This window comes from Phyllobates terribilis, unplaced genomic scaffold, assembly GCF_046119375.1.
Source record: "Phyllobates terribilis strain yellow unplaced genomic scaffold, ASM4611937v1 Scaffold_4__5_contigs__length_816908805, whole genome shotgun sequence".
In the NCBI taxonomy this organism is placed as follows: Eukaryota; Metazoa; Chordata; class Amphibia; order Anura; family Dendrobatidae; genus Phyllobates; species Phyllobates terribilis.
Window position 1 is genome coordinate 79,306,016 of NW_027362764.1, and position 23,874 is coordinate 79,329,889.

The window sequence follows — 23,874 nt, forward strand, 5'->3', positions numbered from 1 at the left end:
GCAGGTGCATTGGTAAGACCAAAAGGCATCACCCTTCACCAGATTCTCAAAATGACCTACCGGAGTGTTAAAAGCAGTTTTCCATTCATCACCCTCCTTCACTCGTAACAAATTGTATGCCCCCCGGAGATCAATTTTAGAGAACCACTTGGCCCCCATCAACTGGTTAAACAAGTCAGGAATTAACGGCAATGGGTAGGAATTGCGTATGGTAATCTTAATAATTTCACGAAAATCCAGACATGGACATAAACCCCCGTCCTTTTTTCCAACAAAGAAAAATCCAATTGCCACAGGCGACTTAGAAGGTCTAATGTGACCAGCTGCCAGGCTAGTCTGTATGTACTCCTCCAAGGCCTTTCTTTCAGGGCTAGTGAGATTAAACAAGCGACTCTTGAGAAGAGTAGCTCCAGGAACAAACTCAATGGCGGAATCATAATCCCTATGAGGAGGTAAAACTTGCGACTCCTCCTCTGAAAAAACCCTCCAAAAATCTTGAATAGGTACCCGAAATTCCCCTTTTTCCACAGCCGCAATGCGACCATTACAACATTTATCATAGCACTTCAGACTCCAAGACTTAATCACATTAGTAGACCAGTCCAGTAAAGGATTGTGCAGTTTTAACCAAGGCAAACCTAAAATGACCGGAGAGGGTAAATTTTCTAATACAACCAAGTCCAAAATTTCTTTGTGAACTCCATTGATAGTGAGGGGAAATGCAGCAACCTTGTGAGTAATACATTTCAAGGGAGTGTTATCAATTACAATCACAGAAATAGGTGATGACAAAGGTTTGGATTTCAATTTAAGGTTTTCCAGAAACCCTTTATCAATCACATTAAGTGTTGAACCACAATCCACAAATACCTGAAATTCAATCAAATTTTCCTGCAAAGTAGTACTCCCAGAAAGAAATACTCCTGCAGAGTGTAAACAAGCTATACGGGCGTAACTTACTTTTTTTTCTTTACTAAAACGAAGCTCACAATACTTAATCAAATGGTCAGCTTTACCACAATAAAGACACAATCCCTCGGCGAACCTCCGGTCTCTCTCCTGAGAGGGGAGCGACTTCGCCCCAACCTCCATCGGTTCTCCGCCATCAGAGCAGATTTTCTGGGGACTAGAACCTGACATTACAAAAGTCTTTACCTCATTCACTCTGGACCTCAGTTTCCTGTCCACACGAATAGCTAGCTGCACGCATCCTGCATAGGCTCAGGTGCGGGGAATGCAATTAGCAAATCCTCAACCCTTTCACTCAGACCAGCAAGAAATAAACATTTCAGCGCAGGATCATTCCACTTAACTTCTGAAGCCCATCTTCTAAAGTGTGTGTAATATTTTTCAACATCACCTGACCCCTGATTCAAACGCCTGAGTTCTGCAGAAGAGACTCGATCAGGATCATCATATAATAGACCCATAGCAGAAAAAAATCTTTCTACAGACCATAAACACGGATTATTAGGCTGGAGAGAAAAGGCCCACCCCTGTGGTTCATTGTGCAAGAGTGACATAATAAAACCAGTGCGCTGTGATTCATTCCCAGACGACCTTGGTCTCAAACGAAAATATAACAAACAAGCATTTTTAAAGGAAAAAAAATCTTGCTGTTTACCATAAAAAACATCAGCCAGTCCTACCTTGGGTTTAACAAAATGCGCTCCAGAACAGCTACTCACGTCTTGCTCAAGCTCGGCCACCTCCAGAGACAATCCCTGCAGGCGTTGAGCCAAATCCTGGATGGAAACCATACTGATCCCCGAATTTCTTTCCTTTTAGTTTTTTTTTTTGGCTGGACTTACTGTTATGATCTGCAACATGTACTAAGGAAAGATAGGGGAAAGCTGTCCCTAAGTAAAACTAAGCTGAATCCCTATGATGTAGCAGGCTGCCTGTTCCCAGCGAACAGACCCGCCTTAGTCCTCGGCTAGTCTGAACGAAGACCTATAGCATTAATGGAGGGGTCCCTAAAAGAACTAAGGACTGGGACAAAAATGGGACACCTCCTAAACAGAGAAGTTGTTGCAGAACACAAAAAGACAAACTGACAAAGAGGTACTAGAGGTCCCAGAAGGACCAAGCGAACTGACAGAAAAAGGCACAGATGCACCAGGCTAGAGAAGCAGTCAAACACTGAAGTCCAGCACAGCCAGAAGGGCGGAGCTGGAATATAAAGGCAGATGGTCACGTGACCACAAAACACAAGATGGAAAAAACAAACAGGAGGGTTCTAACAATTAGTCCATTTAGGCAAAACTTTAGGCAAATCCAATGCACTAACAGGAGTTTTCCACGTCTATTATATTTTTATTTACTACGGGTCTAAGTAAAACAGGCAGGCAGTTGTTAACGAAAGCATCTACGTGCCTGTTCTACTCAGCGCCAGCTTAGAGTGACCACCGACCGCTTCTGCTGGCGATTCAGCAGCTCCAGGTCAACAGAGCAGCTCTTCCCCTTCCAGGCTGCTCTATGGATGGGTTGTGACTGCCGACGTCATGCTGATTGTCAGCCGGCTCCCTGCAGTTAAGCAGCAGGGAGTCAGCTGCCAATCAGCATGTGGTCTGCAGACTCACCCACAACAGAGCAGAGATCTGTCAACGTGACGTCAGTGGCAGCTGCTGAATCGCTGGCAGGAGTGGTCACAGACCACTCTGTGCCGGTAGATATTGGCGCCGGGCACAACAAGCAGGTAATTGGTAACTAACTACATGTTTGTTCTTAGGCCCGTAGTAAAAAAAAATTAAATAGGCCTTGAATAACCCCTGTAAATGGATAGCACATGACAGAGGGATTCAGATAACAGCAAAGAGAAAGTCTCTGAAGGATGCGCCGCTCCATGTGCTCTGTGGAAGCTTTTGCACTGTGCATGGGTTTCGCCCAGATTGTTTCCTTAAGGCCACAGCCCCACTATCAGTATTTGGTCAGTATTCGGTCAGTATTTTTTCTCAGGAGTGGGAGCTAAAACCGGGAGTGGGTGATAAATGCAGAATTGGTGACTTGTTTCTATTATACCTTTTCTCTGATTGTTCCTCACCTGGTTTTGACTCCCACTCCTGAGAAAAAATACTGACTGAATACTGACCAAATACTGATAGTGGCGCCATGGCCTAATGTTGCAGCTTTTAACTTTATTTTTCAGGTGACATGGCTATATGAAGTCTTGTTTTTTGTGAGACGAGTTGTAGTTTTCAATGGCCCCATTCACTTTTTCATAGAATGTACTGAAAAAATGGTGAAATGATGAAAAAAAAATGCAATTCTGTTATTTTACTTTTATGTCATTCACTGTATAGTAAAAATTACTTGGAAATATGATTCTTCAGGTCAGTACGATTGTAACGATACAAAACTTATAAGGTTTTGTTATGTTTTAGTTTTTAAGTTGCTAAACAAAATTCAAAACTTTGCAAAAAAATAAATAAAAATTTGTAATTTTTCTGGTCATTGGAGCTGTGTTGAGGTTTTTTTTGTGTGGCGAGCTGACATTTTTATTAGTACCATTTTTGGGTACATATGATGTTTTAATTGCTTTTTATTGCATATTTTTAGGGAAGCACAGTATCTGAAAAACATCAGTTCTGTCATTTTCATTTGTTTTTCCTTTTTGGAGTTTTGCGTACGGGGTTTAAATATTTTTAGATTTTGATCGATCAGACTTTTACGGAGATGATAATTATTGTACATGATTTTGGTTTTTTTTATGTTTATTTTTATGTTGATTTCTTTATTGTAAATAATGGAAAAATTTAGACTTTCATATTTTCTTTTTCGTTTTCAGTCCTACTATGAGAATTGAACATATGATCATATGTTCTACAGATACTACAATACCACAGTATTGCAATATATAGGAACATTACTGACCTGTATAGATGAGCGAACCCGTGGAAGTTCAGGTTCTGGTACCAGACCTGAACTTTAGTCCAGAGGTACCAGAGCTGTACCCGAACTTGAACCAGAACCCGAATCCCATTGAAAACAATGGGGACCCGAAACTTTGGATCTGAAAAAACAACTCTAGTTCTATCTCTGTCTCGCCTGCTGCAGACGCCCACACCCGATATAGGACGTATCAGTGGACATATCAGAATTTCCTATGTCGGGAATGTTTACAGGGGCTGTCCACATTTAGTAAAAACATGGCTGGCATTCTTCCAAAAAACAATTCCACCCCAATTACATCAATCAATGGTGATGCTGTTTTTTGAAGAAGGCAACAATGTCTTTCTAATCCTGGTTATGGGCTCACGCTGGCTGATTCATGTTTTTTTTTTAACATTATCCATCCATCACTATGTCAGCAGGTATCATAGGCTGTTGGCATTAATACTAGATTAAAAAGTTAAAAAAGCAAAAAAAGGAATAAAACATTGTATTGTTTTATTATATTTATAATGATAACATTTTTGTTTTACAGGAACCCACCTCCATCTTTGCGTCAGCCAGAATTGTGGTCACCAGAGTTTAATGACTTTATTAGCAAGTGAGTAAAACATAATATATTTTTCTTACTCAAGAAAAGTCCAAGTCTCCTCCAAATAAATTTTTTTAAATGTGTTTGGTAGAAGAATTGGAGTTTTGTGGTGGATCAAGGTGCCGTGTTTTCTTCCATCGTAGCATGACTTGATTTTACCTGGTACACACAATATTTTATTTTATTACCACGTTACAGTAGACTGCACCAATGTGCACAGGTACGCAGATTCTAGCACCTTCAATACGTTAAGGTACCACTTTCAGTGATCTGGAGGTAAATCTACACGTATAATTTGATGCATTTTGATCTAGGAGAATTCATATTAACAGCAATTGACCCTTTAGCTCCACAGCAGCATCAATTTGTTTAAAAGGGGTTGTCCAGAACTTATAAATTGTTGAAAGTTCATCAATATGAGATTGGTGGGGGTTCGGGATTCAGAAACCCCACTGATCGGCGGTTTGAAGATTTCGATGCTTCTCATTAATACACATAACTTAATTTATGGACATCTATGGTGATCTCTTTTCCTGTGTGGATTGAATGGGTTGTTATGACATCTGGTGAGAATTTGATGTCAATGCCACCTTTAGAAATATATTTACTTAGAAAATTGGTGACGTGTTCAATACTTATCTCACCCGCTGTAGCTGTACTCAGCAGAATAGCTGTGAATCCAGCTCTAGGGTAAGATAAAACACAGCTAGACAGCTGCAGCACCAATTGTTGGTGCCTTCCTTTGCTTCTCTCTCACTTTGCTTCACCCACCTCCTTCCCCTGTTTTCACCATAGACTTCAATTGGCAGCTGTAAGCTGATGCTTAACTGTGCTGCCTGTTCATCTAGTTTTGACCAGGATGGATATTGGGATGTTTTTGAGAGTGGATGATGAGTTCATTCACGACACAGGAGAAGAAGTGACTCATAAGTGGAGAAAAAAGAAGAATTTTCTGATAAGATATATTGCAAATTTTCATATATTAACTTGTACTAATGATTTGTGCAGAGTCTGTTGAAATAACAGAGAATATTTAATATGTATTATATAGTAGTATTACTGCATTTAAACTGTGTCATTGTGTATTATGTGGCGTACACAGCCAGTGTCAGAGTGGGGTGCCAAGGACCCACCAGTAACCAACTCCTGGTCCCACTCTTCAGCTACATGCAAATGTAACTTTATCCTCAATCATAAATTTATATAATAATAAACTGGGTAGATTATAAATGAATAAGATGCTGCCTTTGTCTGTACATAGTGATTCAATTTTACAGTGCCAACAGTACTGCTCATATAAGAGGATGGTGGCTTACTCTTGTATAGGGGCCCACCAGATGATTCTCCTATTCTCCTGTGGGCCAGTCCAAGCCTGTATACGGCTGTTATTGGTCACTGAATGTCGTGTTACTTGTGCATTCCTTAAAATGTCTGTTACTGTCAAAAAGCCTTTTTGTATACTATTCCTTCAACTTGTGTTCACTCTGAACATCCTATGCAATGACTAAATCTCTTTGCATATCTGCATATTTATCACATGAATGCAAATTTCCAGATGCAAACTTAACCAAGAATTTGGTATTTTTATTTTTTTTTCTGCAAGCAAATCAGTATTAAGTATAGATCCAAGCAGAGCTATTCAAAGTATCAGGATTTTCTAGGGTGGCTGCTCTTTAAACATAACGTGTAATGTCTACAGACAGTGGACGTTTGATTTTTCGCCTCTTTATGTAAATTAGGTATTTAGCTTTTGATTTTGAAATATGGGTTACTTTTATGTATACATGGCATTCAACTTCTGTTATGACTGTATTGTAGACACTTACCTGACCCTGAAGCTTGTGAAAATACCACTAAAATATTTTACCATGAACACACAAAGAATGATTTACACCAGTGCAGAGTAGTAGTGGTATGTATCCCAGCTACTTGAATACTCAAGCGGCATCCTGCTGCCATAGCCAGATGTAAATTACCCAGGTGGATGATGTCATCAGAGCACAGGAAACGGCACTGGCATTTGGCATCGAATCTGGCACAGATGAATAGCAACATATTTCACTTATCCATAAAATTCATGATATAGGTATTATCAATGGAGATCTGATTACTTAGACCCCCATTGATGTTGACAGCAGGAGGCCAAAAACTTTTAGTGCAAATGAAACAATAGTGAGCATGTGCGACTGCCATCATTGTGATCGCACATGCTCAGTATTGCTCTATTCATACAGAGGACATTGGGACTTCCCTTCTTATGATCGGTGGAGGACCCAGTGGTTGAATTACAAGTGATCATAAAATCATTGCCTATACTGTAAGTAGGAGATATATGGTGTTTATTGGCCAACTCCTTAAAGTTCCCAGTCAGACCATAACAGATATACAAAGCCAGTCACTATTACTTATGATGAACCCTACTCGTATCTGTTGATAAATCTAGAAATTAGAAATGAGTGAATCAATTCTATATAAATTTAATTTGTGTTGAATTTTTAGGAATTTTCCATGAATTTGACCAATTTGCAATTCACTTTGTTCAAAATGCTTAAAACGGCCACTGCCATTTCACACATTGCAGAAGATTGCATCGTTGTGACAATGACAAAACCATTGTGGTAAAGTAACACATACTCGCTTCATGGTGCAAGTCCACTAGTTTTCACTAGTGTATTTTTTAGAACTTTGGCTGGGATCCTGGTGCTCTATGATGAGCTGCTCTATGATGAGCGGGAGAGGGGACGTGTTTGATGAGGGGAGGGGGTGAGGAGAGGTCAGAGGAGCGGCAGACTGTTATTTCTAATTTTTTTTTTCTTAACTTAATGTGTGGAGATTCCAGCAGCTAATCAGGGTGCGGGGACCATCCACAAGGGCTTGTGTCATTGGCTGCCGAAGTCACATGTCCCTCTCCATATAGAGAGCGGACATGTTGTTTTGGTGCCATTTCAAGGTGTACGTGAGGTAGGTGGTAATATTAGGGAAAGCTCTAGTGAATGAACACCGTCTCGTCCTATCCAAAGACAACTGACAACTTCTGTTACTGGACAAGCTACTCCACTCCCCTTCTTTGGCAGCCACACAGCGGTACACCTTGTAGATGAGGGCCAGAAAGAGGATGTGCTGCAGTGGATAGTGGATCAAGTGGCCTCTCCTCCTCCTCAACATCACACACAGTACAGTCCTCAGAGGTGGCACCCCAATTACCCTTGTTTCCCCCTGTATCACAACTCTCCAACCTCCCAACTTACTGTAGGGAACCAAAGAATTAGCTGAGCTGTACACACATTCTATGCCATGGGCATCAGAGGTCTGTTCCAAAGATTCACAGACTCAAGAGGAGGAAAGCATGTGCACCAATCCCCCAAAAAATTTTCTGTTGGATCCGGGGCTGGACGAAGTAAGGTCCGAGCAGAATCCTGAATCTCATTACCAGACATTAACCCCCGGGGGGAGGTGATCCTGATGAGACTCAGATACCTGAGGCGCACACGGACTGTACTGTGCTATCAGGACAGGAAGAGGAGGAGGGTGACTCTCCGGGCGAGGAGTGGGAGAACAGAGAGGATGACGATGAGGTTGTAGATCCCACTTGGTGTGAACCCAAAGGCACACAGTTGAGTAGCTCAGCAGAGGAGGTGGAGGAGGAGGAAGACGAGGAAGTTACGTTGCAGCCTCCTGCACAGACCCGGAGTGATGCAACCTCGACAAGCACTAAATCCCCAGCCACAACTGTGGCTGTGGCCAGCAGAGATCGAGGGTCTGCAGTTTGCAAGGCCGGCAAGAGTAGCCTAGTCTGGGCGTTTTTTGAGACCGCAAAGGATGACTCAACTCACATTATCTGCCAACTTTGCAAAAAAAAGACGCAGTAGAGGCAAAAATTGCAATAATTGCAATAATTTGACTACTACATGCTTGAACCGGCACATGCCCAATCAACATGCGTTAGTTTGGGAATCCCACTGCGTTAAAAGGCAGACTAGTGAGCCTCACCAACCATCGGACGCCCCATCATGCGCATCTGTTGCTTATTCCTCCTCCGTCACCGTGCCAAGTGTTCTCACGCTGGTCTCCGGCTGCAGAACCTCCACTTGTTTACCCACTCCAGTTGGGGTGAGTAAGAGCCCATCAGCTGTAACGGAAGCGGACACGCCTGCTGTTTTTGTTTCACCAAGCACACCACATGTTTCTCAATCCACCGTAACATCTCCGCCTGCACCTCACACACAGTCCAGCAGTTTGTCATACTCACCCTACTCCACCATCTCTCAGCAGAGCAGCCAGCCCTCAGTCCCGTAGTTGTGGTAACGTAAAAGATTATTTCCTCCTACACATGACAAAGCAAAGAGCTTGAACTCCACCATCTCCAACCTGTTGGCCACGAAAATGCTGCCTTTTCGCCTGCTGGATTCAGAAGGTTTCCGAAAGCTGATGGCCGTTGCAGTCTCCCAGTACCAGTTGCCCAGTCGCCTTTACTTCTCTAAGAAAGCTGTGAGTGCGCTACACCAGCATATCGCAGACAACATCGCCCATTCCTTGAAAAAATCTATATCTGCCAGGGTACATTATACCAAAGACACCTGTACGAGCAATGAAATTGCCGGTTGCAGTGAAACGCGTCGGGGTATAGTGGAATCTGGCTACTCTTATACAACACAGAGTGTCACCATGGCTTCAGCTAAAAAGACTATTATCTGATGCATTTAAACTTTAAAGGATAGGTGCTTGCTTAGTCAAAGAATAGAGAGGGTGCTCACTTGTGTGCAGTGTTATTCTTTAACTGTTTATCAATATTTTGAAATAATAGTGCTTAATCTCATCTATGCCACATACTGTATGAGACACTATTGATGGACTTGTGCATGCTAGTTGGGCATGTATTACTACATACATTTGAGTGTCCTTTGAGACATCTATGTATATTTGTAGCTCCTATCATCACCTATACTTGTGTAACTAGTGGTTTCACTGACTATTATTACATGTGTGGTATGCACAGAGTTACCTTTCCATTTAATTTCAGATTGTCTTTATTTTGTCAAGCTATGTCTATGCAATTTTGTCTGTTTTTAATATTTGGAGAATAAAGATATTTATTTACATAAATTTGTAGATCATAAACTCCTTCAATGTTCTCTATAGGCCATATGATTTAGTTGTGAAGGGTTCCTCTAAATATATTTTGAGGACCATTGTAGTATTCCACCTGTACGAGCAAGCATGGCCAGGGGCGTTACAACTCGCTGACTGGGCACTGGGTGATTCTGGTGGCTGTATATTTGGTAACTTCGCTCAGACATTACTAAAACTGTATTTGTGCTAAAGAACTTCAAAGGGGTAATGTTTCTCTTTGTGGAGAGTAACATGTCTGACATGCCAGAGTAAGGAGCCAAATAGGCCATGCAATGCTCCTCTGGGAAATTAAATATGCAAATTGTCTCTTCAGAGAGGAAAGCATCGTTAAAGGGTTGATATTGACTTTTAGGATTGCCACTTCTAATAATTGGCACTAGAGTTCAAGTCCTCTTCCTCTTGGAAAAGACAATTTGCAAATTTAATTTCCCAAAGGAGCATTGCATGACCTATAAGTCTCCTTACATTGGCACGTCAGCTATGTCACTCTCCACAAAGAGAAACATTACCTCTTAGACCACAGAGGTCACTCATACAGCCAAAAAAATGTCATGCTTTGCACTGCGGGGGGGGAACACCCTACAAAAATGTGTCTGCGAATTGAGATTTTGGTTTGGCTTTTATCCTAAGTTATGTGGCAAACAGGCCCGGTGTCAGCACACGGCACACCCGGGCAAGTGCCTTGGCCCTGAGCAGGCGGGGGGAACCACTCGTCGTCGGGCACCCCGGCGAGTTATGGGACCCGTGAGCGGAGGAGAGCCAGCACCCCCCCAAGCTTGCTCTGGTACCCGGCTCAATACTTACCTCTCCCCGTGCCTCTGCAGCAGGTCCTGTATCTTCCCCGGCTGCTGCACTGTGACATCTCAGGTCAGAGGGCGTGATGATGTCTTTCCACCGCACCCTCTACTGAGCAGTCAAAGCGCAGAGCGTGAAGACGGCTACGCGGCTGAGGAGTCCGGAGCAGCGGCAGCAGGTGAGGTGAGTATTTGATTTTTTTTTTTTTATGTATGGAGGTGACTCACCCCCTGGGCCGTGGGGTACTCAAAACCGGGTCTTCTGGTGTATGGTGCTGATGGGGGTAGTAGTGGCATCCCAGTCCCGTTGCTCAGGGTGGTCAGACCAATGTTGTGGCAGTCTATTTATAGATTTGTGAATGTCCGACTACACCACCCGTGGATTGCGGTCAGGGATAACCGCCGCTGCTAGGCAGACCGCAGAGGCTGGTGTTGGTGTGCAGCTCAAGGGTAGGATAACTCCCCACGGGAGGAGTGTGGCCTCAGGGCAGTGTAGGTGGGTGCTGGGGATGATAGTGCCGGCCGCAATAGTAAAAGTTCAGAGTCCGTTTCAAAACATTTCTGGGTCTTTATTGTAGATGTTATTAATGACCCAACAGTAGTACCGGTTAGGAATGGGCCTGGGTGTCTGAGAGCATTCGGGGGAGCCCCACTGGTCAGGGTGAGTGTGTAGGCCTACCGTTCTCTCTATGCTCTTTCCGACTATCTCCCTCTTCGTGGTGTAATAGCCCACGTCCCTGAGCTTGCCGTGTACTTCTCGCGTGTATGGCTTGCGACTCGGGCCTTGGGTACCTTTTGCTTTCTCCTCGCTGTACTGGTCCCTCTGTGTGGCGGAGCCTCCAGGCTTCTTAGGCCAAGGGACCTGAAATCCCTCGCGGGTTGGTTCTTTGCTGCTGGGAATAATAACCCGGACAGCCTCGGACCACAATGTCTGGTTAGATTGATTCCCTGCCAGGATCGGCTCTCGTCGCCTCTGTCCCTGGCTCGCAGTCTCTCCTCTGCCTCACGGACTCCTCAGCTGCTGCTGACCTGTCCCTTCCTCTAAGAAACCCTTCTGGTCACTTCAGAAGTGGGTTCTGGTTTCTCTAACCCTGCCCCAGTTCCAGCTTTTATAGGGCAGCCAGCTCCCCCTACTGGCCTGGGACAGGAGGTGCTGCATGCTAATTGTCCCTGACCAGGGAACCTCCCTCCTGCTCTCAGACGCAGATTAATCACATTTGTGGCAGCCAGGCCTGGGGTGCCACAGAGGTATGGGGCATTATATGGGGCACCTGCATGGGGCATTATATGGGGCACCTGCATGGGGCATTATATGTGGGCCCAGGAGGCTTGGGGCATTATACGGGGGCCCAGCCTGCATGGGGCATTATATGGGGGCACAGTCAGTATGGAACATTATATGGGGGCACAGCCAGTATGGAACATTATATGGGGGCCAGTATTCTGTATGGAGCATTATATGGGGGCCAGTATTCTGTATGGAGCATTATATGGGGGCCAGTATTCTGTATGGAACGTCATATGGGGCCCAGTATTCTGTATGGAGCTTTATATGGGGCCAGTATTCTGCATGGAGCATTTTGTGGGGGCCAGTTTCCTGTATGGAGTATTATATGGGGTCCATTATTCTGTATGAAGCATTATATGGAGTCCATTATTCTGTATGGAGCAATATATGGTGCCCATAATACTGCATGGAGGACTATACTGTCCGGTCTGCACTGTGCGCTGCGAGGATTCACCGGTTTCTGAGCTATTGTAGAATTTACAATAGATATCACTCAAGTAATGTAAGAAGTAAGTGACATCTTTGGCATTGTGCTATATATATTTCTCTGCGGTATCTGTGCATCTTGAATCGTGGTATGTGTTAAAGGGGCCACTGAGACTCTTTTGGCCAGGGCCCACAAAAACCTGGAGCTGGCCCTGGTGGCAAGGCTCGATAAAGGGTCAATATTGACTTAAAAAATTGCTACTTCCAATAGGTGGTGCTAGTATTCAAGTCCTCTTGCTCTCTGAAGAGACAAAACTTGAAACAGGTTAGATACAGTCCTAGTAGACCTCAGAGTGTTGCACACGTCTTTTAAGAGTAATTGGGAGTTTTGCAATACTTGTGATTCAATTCTGCAAATTAGCTTTTTGGGAAAAATTTGGCAAAGCTGGCGAATTTGGATTTGAGAAGTTTTGCTCATCTCTACTGTTTCTGAAGTCTAGAATGAGAAAGGAATATCTTACTGGGTCTGAGGTATGATATAGTATAACTTTAGGGATTGTCTTTTCAGAAAGCATCGATATTCTCTGCTATTCCATATTTCGATGTACAGCTTTTATATAAAGAGTAATATTTAATATTTCATATTTTGCATTTCAGGTGCCTTACCAAAGATTTTGAAAAACGTCCTATGGTTTGTGATCTTTTGGAACATGCTTTTATTAGGCAAATTAGACATAATGAAATAGCACTTCAAAAGCAGCTAATGGAATTCATAGATATCCACCATCAAATGGGGATATTGGAGAAGAAGAGGTAAACAACGTATTCCTGCTCTGTATATTCCTTGCCTGGAAAGCACTGTCATAGCGCTCTGCTTAATCTTCACATGCTGCCCTAAATGGAGTTTCATTAAGACTCATTTTTCTCTAAATTAGCGAGGAAAAAAGCAGCCTGCATTAACCAGATGTGGAAATTTATTGGCATTTTATGGCATAGCAAAAAGAATGTTTATAAAAAGTGTATTAAAGGGAAAGCAGTATACGTGGTAACTGTGCTGTAGCTTGCTTATTATATACTATTAGCACTTATTTTATGCACAAATGTATTCTTTAAAGGGATGATTTTTATTAATCATACTAGTGGTATGACTGTATAGGTCCAAGTACAACAATAAAAATGATACCTGACTTGAAGTAATGCCATGAGCTGGGGAATTAAGCTTTAAAGCCATAAGTAAATAAGCCTGGAAGGTCTTTGGGGGGGTGTATCGATCTACTTTGCATTGACATGCCCCTAGAGCACTTTCAGGCTAATTTGCAAGTGGCTTTAAAGCTTGATATCCCAGCGCTAGCTCATCGGATTGCTACAAGAATGGTATCATTTTCATTCATGTACTTAGACCTATACAGCCGTACCACTAGTGTGATTAGAAAAACTGTTCTGACAGGTTCCCTTTAAATAGTTCATGTCAGTTCTGATGTCTATTTTAGTACATAAATTAAACTAAATAAAATAATTAAATAAAATAGCAATTCTAAAATATCTTTTCCTAGAACACATTACTTTACCTCTGTTATTCCTCCTGCAAATATACGAACAAATTGACAATTTGGTGTCACTATTTTCATTATACATAGAGCGTGTAGCTAGAATCTCTTATTAAATGGAATCTGTCACCAGATTTTTACCACTTACACTGAGAGCGGCATTACATAGAAACAGAGAATCTGACATCAGCGATGTGTCACTTACTCGGCTGCTTGTTGTAGTTTTGATAAAATCAGTTTTATTAGCAGGAGATTATCACAAGAGGACTAGTAAACCTGCTGCCAGGCAGTCCCCCATGTTCATGAGCTCTGTATATCCCTGCCGACACCACTGATTAGCAGCTTTCTGCCTATGCACAGTGTGTACATAAAGCTGCCAATCAGTGGTGTGGGCGGGGTTATACAGAGCTCAGCATTTAGAGAACTGAAAGATCTGCAGCAGATAAAACAACAATTTTATCAAAACTGCAGCAAGCAGCCTAGTAAGTGACACATCGCTGGAATCAGGGTCTCTGTTCCTACATGATACTGCTCTTAGATTACATAGCAAAAGCCTGGTGACAGATTAAGTGTCAGGCTGGGTTCACATGCTGTGTTGGTAATAGAGAAAAATGTGAACCGCGTAAAAAAAAAATTGAAAGCCACAATCACAAATAAAGTTAAAAAAGGGTCACACAAAAAAAAAATGCCGTCTGTGTCTTGCAATTATTATTTCCAAAGACTATGTTTAAAGTCACTCCAGAAGTGAATGTCTCCCTCTATAATAGCTCTGGTCAAAATTGGACATTTCTTTTTTTTTTTCCTAGGAGAGTTTGTATTTATTCAAAGTACATATTCGGTCACCATGACACTCCTGACATAAACAGTTGTGCTATATTCTGCTAGTATATCATTTGACTGCAGATGAGGCTCTTTTACATTGCACCAGACATTCACCGCTCTCATGTCTGCAATCTGCGATCCTTCATGTATTTCACAGTAGTCTACATAGCAAGGCTAAAAATCACAGCCTTCTAAGCTTGTGGTCAAAAGTTCTGGTTTATTTGTTCAAATTTTTAAGATTTTTTTTTTGTTATTTGGAGACCATCGAGATAATAATACTTGGGTTTTGGTGTTTAGGCATGAGAGGATTCATACGAAGAAAGGAATCTTCAGAGAGTCTATGACATCCAACCAGAATGATGTGGATGACTTGGCCACCTTAGAGGTCCTGGATGAGGTATGATTTGGAATATTTTGAAGTGTAAAATTTCAACTTTTGCTATTATTATTATTATTGCTTTTTATGATATTATTAGAAGTAGTAATAGTGTTTAGTAGTTGACTCATCACAGGCAGTAATGGTGTATTGTTAGAACATGCCTTCAATATCTGTTTGTCTCCAACTAAAACAAGTGGCAGATACTTCTGGATGTCCGCATGGTTTGCCATCGTAGTCAATATCCAAGGGTGTGCCACTAATGTCTGAGATTAGATAAATCCTTTAAGAGACATAAAATGTAATCGGCTACTGAAAGTCACATGGATGATGAATGATCCTCCAAAATATCCAGTCTTAGGTTTGAGGCATCTAAATGGCCAATTCATCATTTCAATTCTATGACCGCATCTACCATGGATTACAGTCTTCTACTTTGAGCAGTAACCAAATGTTTTTCCCTTTAAAAACATTCCTGTTGAATTAGGTGCTCATATACTAAATGTTTCAGACATCTTTAACATTGATTGCAGACACCTCATCAGATATTCTAAAAATACAGCAACAAAATCTCAAATCACCCTACACTTTAATGGCTGAGTCTGATCCACAAAACGGATGAGACTAGGATGTGCTCTGAGTGTTACGAACCGTACTCATGAATCCATTTTTAAAATTAATATATATATAGATCAGTGAGCTGTCTGAGAAAAAAACGAGAGCACACAGACGTATCACATGGATGTATGAAGGCAACCCAAGGGATCATGCACACAATAGTGATTTTCTCGTACGAGACAATCGTTCTGAGTTTAATCAATGTTTTTGAACATGGAATATATGAAATTTAAATTGCATTGCTGAAGATACTTAGCGCATAAATTGGCCATTTCATGTGTGAACAATAGCCATTAACAAGGCGATCTTCTTTGCTGGGAACCTAACCTAATATGAAACCTCTCCTGCAATTATATGGGTAGGTAGGATTAGGCTGTGATTAAAACTGCCATAGACTGATGGATGGAGTGCTCGGTCAGAAAGTCTGTGTATACAAATATCAAAAATTGACCATCACTTCCAAACAGAAAAGGTGTGAACAGGTGCAAGCTAAGAGAGCCATTGCCATATGTAACTAACAAATTAAAACTGAACTCTGTAACACTGCGTGCAATGGAATTAGATTTTTTTTTTCTTGCACCCATAGACTTGACTGTGTGAGTTTCATCCAAGACTCGGATGCAAGTGGTGCTTGCTATGATTTTTTTTTTCTCCCAGACACTGAAAAAAATCATTTGTCTGAACAGCACTATTGAATAACATGGTCAGTGTGCTGATTAAAAATTGGATTGAACACGTCCGATTTATACACTCATCTGCATGAGTCCTAAAATGTAGTTGCCTAGTATTAATGCTGACTTATCTCCATCATTACAGAGAAATACCCAGTCCTGCTAAAAGGGGAAAAAAACACCAAAAAAACACTAATTTGCACTTCGGGAGACTAAATCCCAGTATTATATTTCAATAGTAGTGTAATATTAGAACTTGCCTGTTCCATGCTTTCCTCTATTGCTTGTTACAGAACACTGTGACTGACCAGCTTCAGAAACGATACAACAGGGATCAGATTTACACCTATGTGGGGGATATTCTCATTGCGGTCAACCCATTCCGAAGTTTGGATCTCTACTCATCACAGGTCTGATTAATTTAAAGATTTCGTTGTAAATGTAGCACTGTCTCATAATCTTCAAAATACTAACTTTATTTTTCACTAAAAATAATTTTTCACTAAAAGTATTTTGGTCTTGATAGAATCTGCTATGTAGAACCAGATTTTTATGGTTTTACATAGCATCACAATAAGCCATGTCTGGTGGCTGCTTCATTCCATTACTCATTATAGCCCCAGCCCCCTAAGGAAGCCTGTCTAGGCAAAACTTGTTGGGGTGGCTATGTGTGTATTTTAGATAGCTTTAGCGATTCCTATGCAATATTATAGTTGATAGTACCCAGACAGTGCTGTTAAACCCATGGACTGCAGCCATGGTTTAGTTGAAGTAGCATAGTCTCTGTAATACAGTTACAGTGGGTACGGAAAGTATTCAGACCCGTGTAGTGAGCTGGCCGGCTCTGGCTGTTCTGTGATTATTGATATAGAGCCTGTTACAGAAGTGATTACACAGGATGATGTTGCCACCTTGTGGCCAGAGGTTGCACCTGCGCAGGGTGTGATGACAGAGAAAAAGACTGAGCCTCCTGTGTCCGGCCCTAGAGAGTCACGTGACCAAAGTGGGAAGCAGAAAAAAGCGCGAAAAGAGTTTGCTGTGGTCTGTGAAAAGAGCCAGGACGGTGTGCAGGCCCTCGTGTGTGGCGCAGGAGAGACCCTCAACGGGATTTCTTTTACCTGACACCATATCCTCGGGGCCTTCCCCAGCTTCTTCACTGCTGAGGGATACAGCTATTACACTCCCTGCTACTGGAGTGTGGACTACATAAGGGATCCACAAAAGCTGCTATCCGGATCAGAGAGACTGTAAGCGGTTCCTCTGGCGAGAGGCCGAAGTATTCCCTCCTTTCAGCGTAATTTGTTGTTCCTGTTTTTTTCTCCGGCTGGGACGCCCTCCTGCAAAGACAGACAGGCCTGCGACGGGGGACACATCCTTCTGGAGTAAAGGACTGGTAACGTGTGAGTAGGGACAGTGAGGGTCAGCTTATAAGTACACGTTATTACTGTGCATATTTACTGTTGTCATTTATTGTTTTTCTTTGCTGTTAAAAATGTATACGAGTAAAGATACGGTTATCAAGATGGAGTCTGTGTGTGGGGATCTTGCTGGGCCAGATTATAGATACCAATGCGCGGCCTTGCCCGCGGTCACTTCATCTAGCGTAGTCGGCAGGATCTGTGACCAACAGGATTCCTACCCAGGCCATGTGTACAGTCAGAAACCCCCGCCGGTGTCTATTGTGAATCAGGTCAGGAAATTTGGCGGACGAAACTACCCTGTACCAGAGTGGGCGGAACAAGTCCGGATACTGGGGGAAATGTATAATATTGACCCTAAGACCTTGGCAGAAATGGCAGTACTGACGCTAGAGGGGGAGGCATGGACGACAGTCAGACTGGAGACGGTCAGGGGCCAGCGTACAGTAGATGATTTGGTGCGGGTGCTGGAGAACACCTATGGGCCGACCACATACCAGGGAACACTGCGACACATGTTCTTTAGACGGATGCAGCTTGAATGGGAGGATATTCCCCAATATGCGAACGCCCTTCAGGTATTCCTTGAACAAACCTGTGGAAAAGGGGAGCAACTAGCTGGTATGGCTTCTCGTGACCTGGTACTGAGAGACCAATTTGTAATAGGACTGAGAGACCAGTATCTTAACCGCACGTTACAGGACTTGATCCGGATGATGCCGACTCTTACTTTTGCTGAAGTCAAACAGGAAGCCATAGAACGTTCAAGGGGACCCGTCATGGATGTGGGGATTCAAGGTGCTGCGTGCAGATCCATATCTGACATTAAAAATCCGAACAGTGACACGGAAGACCTGAAACAGATGGTAGCAGACTTACAGAGACAGATATTACAGTTAACATTAGACCGACAGGGAGACCAGCGAAGACAGCCTAGTCGTCCCGTGGGACAGTGTTGGTCATGCGGTGATCCTCGCCATAGGGCAAATCGTTGTCCTCAACACTTCCCTCCGCAACAACCTCCGTCGCACCAACGAACAAACCCTCAGTCACCCCAGCGAAGGGAATTTCGATCAGACCAACGAATTGAACCCCAGCCATATCCACAAGCAGAGCTACCACACCGGGCCTCACCACAATGGCCGCCGTTAAACTAGACACCCCTGCAGCTGAGACTCACGCAGCAGGGGAGGCCAAGGAGAGGGGTGTGGAAAAACAGAGCCGATGGCGGAGTGCTCTTGCCTCGAATAGCCCGACACTTGAAGTTGTCCTGGAAGGAATTGCCGTACAGGGACTGATGGACACCGGGTCACAAGTGACCACGATCTCTGAACAGTTTTACGAAAATTACCTCAAACCAAGAACTGCTCGTGACCCAGACACCGCCATTAAGATTATTGCGGCTAATAATCTACCCATTCCAGTGACCGGAGTTGCTTGGATGGACACAAAGGCCTGCGGACAGGACTTAGGGAAACGAGGGATTGTCATCGTCAAGGAAGGTTTCGGCTCCGAGACCCCAGTGATAGTTGGAATGAACATTTTGAAAGACCTGAATCTTATGCTGTTGACAAGAAAAGGACCCAAATACTGGCAGAAAGTCACCAAACATAAGCCTACTCGTCTGGCGTTCCAGCGCGTAATCCGGACCGTTGGACTTCAACAGATGGCAGAGGAACAACTACCCTTAGCCGCCATTACGGTGCCACGCCATACCCAGATTACTTTGCCCGCTGAAAAAGAGACAGTCATTTCCTTACCCCTTAACACCCACCGACAACTTGAGGGGGTTGAAGTGTTGATCGAGCCGAGGACCCCAAGTGGGGGTAAGCTAAACCCACTAGTTGCTCGCACTCTAGCCGTCGTGAGGAACGGGAGAGTCCCTGTCAGGCTAAACAACACCGCAGACGTAGGCCTAGCCCTTGAAGCCGGCACTCAACTTGCCCGGGTATATGCTCTACCCACGGAAGTGAATCCCATTGGGCCCCTAGAATTCACCCCGTCTACAGAAGGCGACTGGACGGTAACCGTCTCAGCCATAAACGCTCAGGTAGACGATGAAGACATTGGGCGAAAACTACGGGAAAAAGTGCAGCTAGACACGTCTCAGTACACCAAACAAGAAGTGTCTCAAGTGGAGGAACTCCTGCGGGAACACCAAGACTCCTTTACAAAGCATGACACAGACTTTGGGTGTACCACCAGTATCCAGCACGAGATACCCACGGGCGATACCCCCCCTATCCGCGAGAGGTACCGGCAGATACCACCTCAGCAATACCAGGAGGTGAAAAGCCTGTTAGAATCCATGCTACGCGCCGGAGTGGTACGTGAAAGCCAGAGCCCGTGGGCTGCACCCGTGGTGATAGTCAAGAAGAAAGATGGTTCCCTAAGGTTTTGCGTGGACTACCGTAGGCTGAACGCTTGCACTATCCGGGACTCATATCCACTTCCTCGGATCGAAGAGTCACTGACCGCCCTGAAGAAGGCCAAATATTTTTCGTCCCTAGACCTGGCCAGTGGATATTGGCAGGTTCCAATGAGTGAGAAGGACAGGGAAAAGACCGCCTTCATCCTTCCCATGGGCCTGTATGAGTTCGACCGGATGCCGTTCGGATTGAATAACGCACCGGGGACCTTTCAGAGACTAATGGAACGCTGTCTGGGGGACTTCAACTTTGAGTTTACGCTGATATACCTTGACGACATCGTGGTATACTCCGCCACCTTTGAGGATCATCTTCACAAGCTTGGCCAAGTGTTCCAGCGCTTGAGGAGACACGGCTTGAAGTTGAAGCCCAGCAAGTGCCGTCTGTTCCAGCAGGAAATCGACTACTTGGGCCACCGGATCTCGGCCGAAGGCGTCCAGCCCTCTCCGGAGAAGATAGCAGCCATTCAAGAGTGGCCGCAGCCAACTACCGTCAAAGAAGTCCGGGCTTTTCTGGGGCTAGCAGGCTACTACCGTCGGTTTGTCAAGGACTTTGCTCGGCTTGCTGAACCACTGCATGAGGTTCTCCGAGGGACCGCGAACAGCCCCAGAGGACGACGCATCAGTTGGGGGCCTGACCGAGAAAAATCCTTTCAGGCACTTAAGGCTGCTCTAACATCACCCCCTGTTCTGGCATATGCAGACTACACATTACCGTTTCAGTTGCACACCGACGCCAGCCTTCAAGGTCTAGGGGCGGTCCTCTCTCAAGTTCAAGATAATAAAGAATGCGTGATAGCCTATGCCAGTAGGTCTCTCCGTGACACCGAAAAGAATCCCGTCAACTACAGCTCCTTCCGCTTGGAACTCTTGGCTCTGACTTGGGCTATGACGGAGAAATTTGCTGGCTATCTGACAGGAGCGGAAGTGCTGGTCATGACGGACAACAATCCTCTTGCCCACCTAGAGAATGCCAAACTAGGGGCAATGGAACAGCGCTGGATGGCCAGGCTCTCTAGATTCCAGTACAAAATTAAATACAGAGCGGGGAACGAGAATCAGAATGCTGACAGCCTGTCTAGAGTGACATCATCCCCGCCAGTGGGGGACCGGGATGAAGAGTTGGAGGAAGATGAGATGCCTGACTTTGCCCGGCTCGCAAAGCAAATAGAAGATAACCGCCAGTATGCTGTAGGAGGGATTGAAGCCGTAGTGGGATCTCCCCTGTCCCAGCAAGAATGGGCCAAGCTTCAAGATCGAGATCCCGAGCATGTCTTACTGAAACAGTATGTGAATAAACAAGAGAAACCGCCCTCCGAAGTGCGAGCCCGACTATCGACTGGAGCCTTGGCTCTGCTTGCCCAGTGGGATCGGCTGATTGTGAAAGATGGAGTCCTGTGTCGCAGGGCCCTTTTATCCCATATGCTGGAGGAGTGTTTGCAGATTGTCGTCCCGGTGCAGTTGGCCCATGAGATGGTGGGCGAAGCTCACAGGAGGAACGGCCACTTCGGCATAGACAAGACCCTGCGGTGGACCCAGCAGTTCATTTTTTGTCCGGGGCTCCGTAAGTTGGTTGAAAATGTCTGTCAAGCATGCCGTACCTGTGAATTCCACAAGTCTGCAGAGCAGCGTGCCCCCGTCCAGACTATTAAGACGTCGAGGCCCCACGAGCTGTTGATGGTGGACTATCTGTTGATTGGAACGGCGAATAGTGGCTACCAGTACTGTCTGGTGATGGTGGACCACTTCACGAAATTCGCTGTCGCTACGAAGGATCAGACTGCTGAATCAGCTGCACAGGCTATCTGTCAGCAATTCATTCGGGTCTACGGGTGTCCAGAGCGGCTACACTCTGATCAGGGGGCTTGTTTCGAAGGGCGAGTCATTGAAGAACTCCAACGGATGTATGGAATCAAGAAGTCCAGGACCACCCCTTACCATCCACAAGGGAATGGCGCGTGTGAATGCTTTAACCGGACCCTCTTACAACTGATCCGGACTTTGGCTGAAGACAAAAAGCCCGACTGGCCTCGATTCCTCCCGGAACTGCTGTGGGTCTATAATAATCAGGTCCATTCCGTCACCGGATACACCCCATACACCCTTCTCTTTGGCCGTCCAGGCAAAGACATCCATGAGTTGCAACTGTCTAGCTCCGAAGAAGATACCTGTGGTACCTATCCTTCCTGGCTACAAACACACCACCAGAGAATGGAGACTGTCTACCGGCTAGTAGGCCGACAAATTCAGGATCAAGTGCACGCTGACCCACTTCCGGTACAAGAAGACCCACTGAATGTAGGTCAACTGGTCCTAGTCCGAATAAAGAAACCGCAAGGGAAACTCCGGCCCAAGTGGGAGACCGAAGTCTATCGAGTAATTGGACAGCCGTACCCCGGTGGCCCCGTCTATCGAGTGCAGGGCGAAGACAGCGGCAGCATCCGAACTTTGCACCGTAATATGTTGCGCCCCTGCCGTTCCCAGCCTGACTCCCCTACTGTGATACCTAGAGAGATGGATATCACTAATACTGTCGGAGACACTGACCCCGGGGATGTAGAGACTGAACGCATGCCTACCCCTGTCCGTCCGACTGACGCACTTGAACCAATTACCTCCTCTACTGACATGTTGACTGGGAAAGAGAGTGGGGTGACTGATAGGAGAGAGGGGATCCAACCCGTTAGGCGGACAACGAGGACCACTGCAGGGGTACCTCCAGGACAGTCCTACAGAGACCAATATGTGTGGCCCTCTTCCCAGCCGCCCCCTGTCACATCCACAGCCATCGCCGCCCTGGAGCCGGTCGTTGACAGGGACTGCCAACCTTTGAGTGGGGGGGCGTGTAGTGAGCTGGCCGGCTCTGGCTGTTCTGTGATTATTGATATAGAGCCTGTTACAGAAGTGATTACACAGGATGATGTTGCCACCTTGTGGCCAGAGGTTGCACCTGCGCAGGGTGTGATGACAGAGAAAAAGACTGAGCCTCCTGTGTCCGGCCCTAGAGAGTCACGTGACCAAAGTGGGAAGCAGAAAAAAGCGCGAAAAGAGTTTGCTGTGGTCTGTGAAAAGAGCCAGGACGGTGTGCAGGCCCTCGTGCGTGGCGCAGGAGAGACTCTCAAAGGGATTTCTTTTACCTGACACCATATCCTCGGGGCCTTCCCCAGCTTCTTCACTGCTGAGGGATACTGCTATTACACTCCCTGCTACTGGAGTGTGGACTACATAAGGGATCCACCAAAGCTGCTATCCGGATCAGAGAGACTGTAAGCGGGTCCTCTGGCGAGAGGCCGAAGTATTCCCTCCTTTCAGCGTAATTTGTTGTTCCTGTTTTTTTCTCCGGCTGGGACGCCCTCCTGCAAAGACAGACAGGCCTGCGACGGGGGACACATCCTTCTGGAGTAAAGGACTGGTAACGTGTGAGTAGGGACAGTGAGGGTCAGCTTATCAGTACACGTTATTACTGTGCATATTTACTGTTGTCATTTATTGTTTTTCTTTGCTGTTAAAAATGTATACGAGTAAAGATACGGTTATCAAGATAGAGTCTGTGTGTGGGGATCTTGCTGGGCCAGATTATAGATACCAATGCGCGGCCTTGCCCGCGGTCACTTCATCCCTTTAAATTTTTCACTCTTTGTTTCATTGCAGCCATTTGGTAAATTCTAAAAAGTTCATTTTTTTCCTCATTAAAGTACACTCTGCACCTCATCTTGACTGAAAAAAACACAGAAATGTAGAAATTTTTGCAAATTTATTAAAAAAGAAAAACTGAAATATAACATGGTCATAAGTATTCAGACCCTTTGCTCAGACACTCATATTTAAGTCACATGCTGTCCATTTCCTTCTGATCCTCTTTGAGATGGTTCT

The 23,874-nt window shown here is 44.7% G+C and overlaps 1 protein-coding gene across 1 annotated transcript in view; it reads left to right on the forward strand.

Annotated features, from left to right (window-relative positions):
* MYO3A (myosin IIIA) overlaps nt 1-23,874 on the forward strand; it is a 308,489-nt gene that overhangs the window by 107,500 nt on the left and 177,115 nt on the right. Inside the window, exons 8-11 of the mRNA XM_073677531.1 lie at nt 4,427-4,492; nt 12,779-12,934; nt 14,788-14,887; nt 16,449-16,565. Coding sequence (XP_073533632.1) covers nt 4,427-4,492; nt 12,779-12,934; nt 14,788-14,887; nt 16,449-16,565 — 439 coding nt within the window. The remainder of the gene's footprint in view (nt 1-4,426; nt 4,493-12,778; nt 12,935-14,787; nt 14,888-16,448; nt 16,566-23,874) is intronic.